Source organism: Diadema setosum, chromosome 9, assembly GCF_964275005.1.
Source record: "Diadema setosum chromosome 9, eeDiaSeto1, whole genome shotgun sequence".
NCBI lineage: Eukaryota > Metazoa > Echinodermata > Echinoidea > Diadematoida > Diadematidae > Diadema > Diadema setosum.
In genome coordinates, this window is record NC_092693.1 from 29,471,884 (window position 1) to 29,481,332 (window position 9,449).

General features: G+C 41.6%; 1 protein-coding gene across 1 annotated transcript; it reads right to left on the bottom strand.

The window, feature by feature from the left end:
- Positions 1-891: 891 nt before the first annotated feature.
- Positions 892-5,460, bottom strand: LOC140233286 (uncharacterized). Its single transcript, XM_072313394.1, has 8 exons — positions 4,492-5,460; positions 4,028-4,092; positions 3,563-3,694; positions 3,198-3,260; positions 2,744-3,032; positions 2,309-2,432; positions 1,639-1,827; positions 892-1,211 (listed from the first exon to the last, which is right to left on the bottom strand). The coding sequence occupies exons 1-8, from the start codon at positions 5,458-5,460 to the stop codon at positions 892-894; spliced, it is 2,151 nt and encodes a 716-aa protein (XP_072169495.1).
- Between the last annotated feature and the right edge of the window lie 3,989 nt (positions 5,461-9,449).

Sequence of the window (9,449 nt, forward strand, 5' to 3'; positions counted from 1 at the left end):
CTGCAAGATGAGCATAGATCACAAAGGGCGTGCATTAAATATTTTGTCAGCTTGAGGTGACGACATTGTCACTGAATTTCATCCATCAGTATTTGGCCTAGCGAAGAGCTTCTGTAACTTAAGCCATTACCGGGAAAACCAATCTTTCTTTGTTTTGCCAAGGGTTTTTGTTTGTTTGTTTGTTTGTTTTTTAATCCATTCTATGTCACTGAGACATTGTAGACTGAGACTAATTCAGTTCTTTGTTCAGGACTTTACCACATCAAGAGAATCTTCATTCATTGACCATAGCTAAGAAGCTGGTTGTCTCTGCATTATCGTATGTTATTCAAGCCAATACGAGCCGTTTACATCTCATGCCTTGTGCACTTTTTCTTTGTGGTGGCACTATTATTGTTGAAAAATAGCTATATTACAAGTCTAGGAATGTAACAATGATAAAAAATATGTACAGACATACTTACCTCTGCACCAAAGTCCGAAAAGATGTCATGAACTTATAGCATTTCGAATGAGAAACCTCAACGATGACTAAAATACTAAAAACGGCAAACTATGAATTCAGATATGTTGAGAATATCATATTTTTCCCGTGTCATGCTAACCCTTGATAATGAAACATAAGTTCGACGTAAATCACATTCATTCCATCATCATTTTACGTTATTTGTTTGTTTTGTTTGTTTTTGTTTTTAAACAGGTTTATTTTTATTATCATTGTTATCTATTATCCTTATTTGGTGATTAAAATTGGTGCTACATGATCAAGTTGGATATGTCTTTGCTTGCATCTGATTGCTGCGATTGATGAACCACAATGCATACTGAGTCAAGTTTTAATTTTCCTGAAAGAGAGCTTATGAGATCTTTTCGGACTCCGGTGCATCACATCTATAGCATCCTTTCCAGCTCGTGGACGACATCTCTCACAGCGGGCCGAGAAGCTCGGCAGACATTTCGGCAGAGCGCACCGATGAGCTTCAATCTCCCGTCGCCTGCAGCTTGCCCCATCATGTTCATCAGGCGACCCACCTGATAGACATCGCTGAGGACGTCTGTCGCTTGGTCTTGAATGGCGACCTCAGGGGCGATATGCTGATATAACTCCCCTCGAAGGTATCGTGCCTTCTCCTCGGAGGTGAAATAGTAAGGGGAGGAAGACGACTGACGGGAGACCATGCCTAAATCGATGACTCTGGCCCGCCAACGACCTGGAGTTTAAAAAAAAGACATGAGTGAAAGGAAAATGAAGGAAGGTTCGTAGGAGGGCCGGAAAAAGGTGAGGGAGGGGAACAAAGAGGAATATTGAGGGAAGTTAATGATGAGTAGAACTACAGTGGAAAAGATGGAAAAATGAGGCCAATTACTAACAAGGACTGTGAAAACAAATTTTCCTAATCGAATGAATGACGTCAATGCCAATAAAACCTCGCTTTTAAAATCCAGTTCCGGGATTTTTTGTTTTTCTGCAATCTAAAGACTTGGCTACCCTTTGAATCATCAGCTGTCCGTCATAAAGGTGTCGGGTGTGCCACTAGATGAATTCAAATGGTATTTCTTTGTCCTTTTCTCGAAGGCTAGGGAAAGAGGTGTGTTTGGAAGGTATATTAAATTGCTCTGAAGAATTATAGAACTCACCCGAAGAGGACTTGTCTAACAAGACATTGTCCTCTTTTAAGTCATTCATCAGATATCCTCTCTGATGAATGAGCTCAAGACCTCGGCAGATGTCCAATGCCAGACGGAGCCAGTTGGAGCGGGTGATGGCAGGGACCGCGCCCCGGATGGCCTCGTGGAGAGTCACGGTCTCTCCCGTCATCGCGTCACCTGATGGTAAGTTTGATACACGATGCTGGTTCAGACTATTCGTCTTCACATTCGTCCTTTATACAGCATGACAGTTATCAAGATAATTTGTTTTTGTGTGAAAAGATATACAGAATACACCATCTTTAGATAAATGCGATATTGAAAAAAAGTATAAATATAATTTTCCTATATATCACTGAGAATTGTGCTTTGGTGTTGTCATTTTTTACAATACCTAATACAGTATGGTGAGAATATTTTCTCACATTCCATATACTCGTCAATCATAGCAGATGAATGCAGCATGACTGTATGGATATTCTGGATTTTTTAATGTATTATTATTATCATTTTTTTTTATAATTACGACTCGCCTTGATGTCTCATAATCAAAAATTGCGTGTACATAACAGTCGTTTCCTTTGTACTCATCTGCAAATCATTCATCATGACTCAACTACTGTATTAGAAAAGTTTGCATTTCCTGTAGATAACTTACCGATGAACTCCATTGCAAGGCCGACACAACCGGTACCGATCTCAAGACATCCAAGATACGTCGGGAAACACTCCTCCCTGCCAAACAAGTCCAGCAGGGCTGCCTCCTCTTGTATCTCAGCTACCTGATAATGTGTAAAAGAAGATATCTATTGATGGATAACGTAAACGATGACATTCACGTCTAACTGTGTATCATTATCCCCTGCCTTTGGTCCATCGTTTCAGCAGTTTTGATTGTTGTCATTGTATATAATAATCAAAACCGCTTAATCTATTGCTTGCTGTTTAAAGTAGCAAATTAGATATAAAAGCCCTCCCCCCCCAAAAAAAAAAAAAACCAAAAAAAAAAAAACAAACGAACAACAACAACAAACAAACAAAATGTCATACTGCGCTGTAAGATTGAAATAAAGATTGAGACGAAAAAGGTTACCTTTTTAGTCATCTGCTGGACGCAGGAGGGCAGCGTGAACGTCTTGATGGCAATCGGTTGGTTGGTGACACGATGACGGCAAAGGTACACCGTGCCGTATGACCCCTTACCCAGGACGATGGATCCTCTGGAGGGGTCAAAGGTCTTCAGGTCTGAGATGGTCCACACGTAGGAGCTGGTACAGGATGACGATGCAGCAGCACCACGGGGGCTTGGGGCTGTCACCGCGGTGCTGCTTTGGGCAGCAGCCCCACTAGTCAAACCCACCGGAGATGAAGTGATGGTAGGTCTGCCAAAGAGAGGTATACAAACGATCCTGGAGTTTTACAAGATATTTAAGACTTCTCTTTAAGAGTCAATTGAACCCTAACTGATTATTCAAACATAATGTTCGTAAACTAAGTACAGTGTATGTGATCATTACATTATTAGTGCCAGTGGTTATCGTTCTTACCGAGGAGTGGGGCTTGCCGATGTCTTGCTGGAAGAAGGTGGTTTGGATGTGTGGGGCGTATGTCTGCAAGAAGAGAGAGAGAGAGAAAAAAAAAAGTCTTGACATTTACTGTCATCGATCAGCATCATCATCATTACCATCCTCAACACGAGTGAATCAAGCTACAATCTTTTCCCACCCTGCATGTTTTATGCGACCTTTCTTCTTTCCCATTCGTGAGAGAGATTCCTCGAAGGCCTACAATGGTCATGTTAAACAATGTATCAGAGAAATTATTCGTCAGTATGTAAAGATGAAATGTGTTGCATTAAGAAAATAAAGTAGGAACTCCAATGAAATCATTAAAGTTAAGAGCGCATTCTTACACAAGGGATGGGGAGTTTGAGACAGGAGAGGTGGTGCTCGGTGCTGGATGACCAGCGATACCGACTGAACCGTGTGAGGTTGGGCGCGAAGGGGTGTTGGGAGGTGCCGAGGCTGCGGCCTGATTTGGTGTACTGTTATTAAAGAGAATATCAAGGAAGAAGTTGTGAGGAAGATTCTGCCAACACTATCCCGCCGTGGAATGTGCACGGAAGCGATGAGATGAGAATCATGTAATTTCTTACAATGCCTTTACAGAAGAACATTTCGAGCTGAAAGAGACCATGAAGAATTATTTCTCCCCCCCCCCCATGCATATTTTAGAGTTGATTGCAATTTATATCACACCATGCTGATAGCATGTGAACAGTTGAGTCAGAATGTTCACATCTGCAGACTTGGGTTTTGGCACTAAATTCCTTGTCAAAGCATTAAAGCTAAAGACGAAATAATGAAAGACTTCTCACCATCCAGGCAGACTAGGAGAGGGAGAAACACCGGAGGAGGAAGCAGTGACGACACCCTGACGATCCTGGTAGGCGAAAACAGAAGGAAATATTTTGTCTTTGTTTTAATTTGATCTGAACAAGTTTTTTTTTCCTTGACAGTAGTGCTCTTAACTCTATCTATTCTTTTCCTGCTTGTTCATTTTATTTACCATTGTCATGCTTTAGAGATAAGATATTAATAATTTTCTTTATAAGAGTTTAATATTGTTTCATTGAGTATAGATACAGGTAGGTGGTTGATTTAACCCGTTGAGGACGAGCTGAGTTTGCTATATGACATGCATTTCCCATAGACACCTGTCCCAGTATACTCGGGACTAGTCTTCAGTAGATTTTACAGAGGCTCATCAAAGCAGTAATCAACCCACTTTGTTTATTCATCGTGTTCGTCGGTTTGTTTTCTCAATGCTTACTACACTCACCTGAAGATGGCTCCCTGTAGCATCTTTCTTACGTTTGGCCAAAGCCAGCTCCATCTTCAAGACCTGAATCTCTGATGCCGCGTCAAGATATTTGTTCTTCAACATCCTTGCTTTCTCCTCGGCGTGCTTCTCTCTCCCTTTAGCGATGGTAGCCTTCTCTTCAGCTTGCCTCGCTCGCTCCTCGGCCTGCTTCTCTCTCCCATTAGCGATGGTAGCCTTCTCTTCAGCTCGCCTCGCTCGCTCCTCGGCCTGCTTCTCTCTTCCTTTAGAGATGGTAGCCTCCTCTTCAGCTTGCCTCGCTCGCTCCTCGGCCTGCTTCTCTCTCCCTTTGGCGATGGTAGCCTCCTCTTCAGCTCGCCTCGCTCGCTCCTCGGCCTGCTTCTCTCTCCCTTTAGCGATGGTAGCCTCCTCTTCAGCCTGTCTCGCTCGCTCCTCGGCCTGCTTCTCTCTCCCTTTGGCGATGGTAGCCTCCTCTTCAGCTCGCCTCGCTCGCTCCTCGGCCTGCTTCTCTCTCCCTTTAGCGATGGTAGCCTCCTCTTCAGCTTGCCTCGCTCGCTCCTCGGCCTGCTTCTCTCTCCCTTTAGCGATGGTAGCCTCCTCTTCAGCTTGCCTCGCTCGCTCCTCGGCCTGCTTCTCTCTCCCTTTGGCGATGGTAGCCTCCTCTTCAGCTCGCCTCGCTCGCTCCTCGGCCTGCTTCTCTCTCCCATTAGCGATTGTAGCCTTCTCTTCAGCTCGTCTCGCTCGCTCCTCGGCAACTCTCAAGCTCTCCTCCATAGCTGTTGCCCGCTCCTCGGCAATCCTTGCTCTCTCCTTGGCACGACAAGCACGATCTTCTGCCTGTCGTGCCCTTTCTTCTTCCCGGCTTACTCGAATCTCGACATGCCGAGACTTCTCCTGGGAGTGAGCCATTTTCTGAAGGGACTGGCTCGCCATTCCTCCCACGAGACTTGCCATATGCTTGGCCCTCATCGCCTTCTTTTCAGCTTGATGTAATTTGCTGACTAAAGCCTGTCAATATTGAGGGGACAAGACAAAAAGTTGTTGGCAACGAATACTCGCATTTTTGAGTTTGGATAAATAACATTGGCGACATAGGCCTTGAAACCTGTGAGAAACGATCTGTCTTTGGTTTAACTTTGTACCTGGTATTGGAAGAATTTTTTGATTAGGCCTGTATGTTTGTATTTGTATAAACATAAGAATATGTGAAAGATAATCAAACAGTAGCCCCTATACAATATGGAACATCAATCAAACATACTCTACGTACTGTTGTAGTGTATTTCATAGTGTATTTCGTAGTGTATTTCATGTTATCAGCGATTCTAAACTTTTCAATTTGCGAACAGGTTTACTCGATCCCTTTATGCTCATTATGCAAATTCATAACACTCATTTGAATTTACAAAAAAAAAAAGAAATATGACGTCAGACGTACTCCAATCTGTTCTTCCAGCTGCTTGTTCTTGGTGGAATCCTGGAGCCATTGCAGAAGCAGGTTCCCTGCCAGATACAAAGGCGGCACTGGAGCTTGGCGGCGGGCTGTCTCAACCAGCTTGACATACAAGATAAGAATAAGATGAGAAATTATCGACTCATAGTAGATCTACATTCTGTTGGAACCGGATGGTATACCGGCACTAATACTATGCCTAACTGTTATATGTATAGGTTTGCAAACGTCCGATGAAATAAAACATGACGTAGAATTTTCAACATTATAGACAACACCCTAGTACCGGTAATGTGCTTATTTAGCAATCTTTACACCTACATTCGACTGTTTTCTCCCATACCCAAACCCAATACGGTACCATATATAGAATCAAGATAGCTTCCTCAATACCGTAACGTTGGTTAGATAAAGAAACACCAAGTTATATCAAAATCTATTTCGTTCACTAATGGAGACGTTATACGGGAGTCAAGCTTATTCATCTTATATGAATAATTCATGTAGAGTGTAACCATAGTATTCAATTAACTCCACTTCAATTCCATATTTGAAAAAAAATCTAAATACGATAGATCTAACACTTGTTAACGTTAAATGTACGGTTTAACTGTCAATAATAGTGTTAATGGTATTGCAATCAGCCTACCCAAGTTTTGGGACACGATTTCCCCCAAACCCTGTATGGCCTAACCAGGGTCGACTTTTATTTGTTTAGTTCAACTTGTTTTAAATGTTTTAAATATTGTATTTTTGATGACGTATAATGTCACACTGAATACAGCCTAACGTTACAGGGGTTGGTCGTGCTTACATCTGCCGGGCTGTACGCAGGTGACGCTGCGCCAGCCCTGACCCACGGTTCACATCGTGCCCTCCGCTGTAACTCCCATGGCACGGTGACGTGAATTTGGGACACGGAAAACATCTCCATTTATCCTCTGTCAGACTAGATCTCAGTATCTACACAAACAAGATTAAAAGATGTTGTACCTTGAGTCAATGATTGTAGTGTAACTGTCATTTGGTTTTGTATGCTCTGTTGTGTGTATAAAAATGACTCATGACCTTCAATCGACTTTGTGAGCCTCAACATTCCTTTGTGTGGCACTTCACTAACGACAAACGTTAGTACAGGTACGATATGCCTATCATCAGTAGATCTGCGACTACATTTAAACTTGAAAATCATGAAATCTGTTCGACAAATTGATTTTAAATTACACACACCCATTAAGTAGCGTGTAAATAATCACTGACCTGACAAACAACGATATTTTGTCTCTCTGAGCGCAATAAAGTAGGAATCTATCGGAAAAATCCGTAGCAAAACACTTCCGATCGAAATCAGCACACAGAATGTTGACTTGTGTTTACCGTTGCTTGGAAATGTTGGCAAGTCAACGCGCATAGAGACAGGATGATGTATACCTTGCGCATATGCGCGTAATGCAATGAACAACTTGCGTTGCACATTGACGTTTAACGCGCATAATTAATAGAAAGAAAAGAGAAGCCCGTAAGATGCGTTTGCGCGGAGTTGCCAATCAGAATTCAGATGGTGTGTTTAAAAGAAAACATTCTTTATCCATGGCATCTTGTCTTCAGATATTTCTATCAGGAAAAAAATAATTTTCAGATACGAATTTCTATGGAGTTTGACCTTGATTTTGATCAAGCGGTTGGGTTTTAATCAATAATGGTAAATTAGCAACGTATCTCTCTGTACTTCTATTTCTGACAAAGTATGCTCTACACTGTACTCTGTGTGCTACAAAATAATATTGATCGGTCACGGTGATCAAAAATCAGAGGAAAGACCACACATTTTTAACAAACAATACACACCAATGGAATTCTAATCTCCACAACATTGTTGATTCTAGATGACTGTGAATATCTTTGTGTATTCACTTCCACTTCGACCATATTAAATGAAAAAAAAATAACAGAAGAAGAGTTGTTGCACTATTTTCAGTGATTCGCTCATCTGTCTGATGACGTCGTTGGGTGGAATTCGTCCTGAAAACTACAATAATGTAGGGAACCCCCCCCCCAAAAAAAAAAGCACTTCCCCCCCCCCCCCAAAAAAAAAAGAAATTGGGGGGGGGGGGGGGTGCAAAACGCAAAACGCCCCCAAGTGCCCCCTGTAAAAAATAATTAATCAATCATTTAAAGACCAAAATGATCAATAAGGCACTTTTCTTGTCTAAAAGTTGTGAATTTCATAAATGAAAATGCGAAATTTTCGCCCCTTACGAGGCGAAAATCATAATACATTACTAATATACATTATGATTTCTGTACACTAATATTTACTTGTGAGTAAATTTAGTGTATAGATGGTAACCTCGAGTTCTGTGCCCCCTGAAACATAATTATATACCTTTAGTAAACCTTGCATTCACTTTCTTCTATGCTTTTCAGCAATATAGAAATAACTTTTATTGATCGGACAATGCGATCACGTTTAAGCTTTTAATGAATACATTTCAGACGAATGGCAAAGTGAAAGTGTCTCGCTCGCTCTGCCCGTACATATAGTAAAATGAGTAGTTTTCATAAGTTATGATCATAGTCCTTCGCAGTGATTTTTTTTACTACGTTTAATTCCTTAGAAATTTGAATTCAAATGTTCGGTAAATGCGACTTTTATACTATGGTCCCTACCATGATACCCCCTCCCACACCCTCATCCGCTCGGTCGCTTCGCTCCCTCGCTGAGGATCTGCACACCGTCACATAAATGTACCCCCGTACGTTATGATCATAGTCCTTTGCACCAAAATTTTCCCACTGTGTGTAATTTCCTACAAATTTGCTTTTAAATGCTCTATATACGCGACTTTTGTACTCTGTTTTTACAAAAAGTCCCTACCGTGGTACCACCGCTAGGTCGCTTCGCTTCCTCGCCGAGGATTTCACACTGTCACATTATGTGCCCCACCGAGATTTTGCCCCCCCCCAAAAAAAAAAAACCCACACAAACAAACAAACAAACAAACAAACAAACAAAACAAAAAAATAACAACAAACAAATAAAAACTAACAAAACCAAACAAACAAACAAACAAACAACAAGTGTTCCGGCGCGCTTGATGATCACATGGGGATTTTCACATGATGAAGTCTCTCATTATTATAGGAATACATGCCATCTCATTTAAAATCACAGGTTAATTCTCATGTACGTTTACTTTCAATCTATCTGGAACCATGTGGGTTGCCTAAACTCATTAGGCCTTTCATACATACATCGAATGTTCTGATGGGGTTGGTTGATGTAGTTACATACAATGGTCCCCGAGATGAATACACAATATATCTGTTATTAGATGTCAGGGTTTAGTTGAATATTATGCCCATGCAATAACTTTTAGGGGCGTCACCAGCTTTTTTTTCAAGGGGGGTGCGTTTTGACACTAAATAATGTAACGAGATTTTTGGACAGACATTTGGAATTCAGGAAGCTCTCAATCCCCAGACTTTTAGGGTTTTTTAGGGA

Coding starts and splice junctions, on each gene's coding strand:
- LOC140233286 (XM_072313394.1), bottom strand. CDS start 5,460: ATGAGGGCCAAGCATATGGCAAGTCTCGTGGGAGGAATGGCGAGCCAG. Junction 3,261..3,562: donor TCAAACTCCCCATCCCTTGT/GTAAGAATGCGC, acceptor CTCTTCTTGCAG/ACATACGCCCCACACATCCA. Junction 1,212..1,638: donor GTTAGACAAGTCCTCTTCGG/GTGAGTTCTATA, acceptor TTTAAACTCCAG/GTCGTTGGCGGGCCAGAGTC.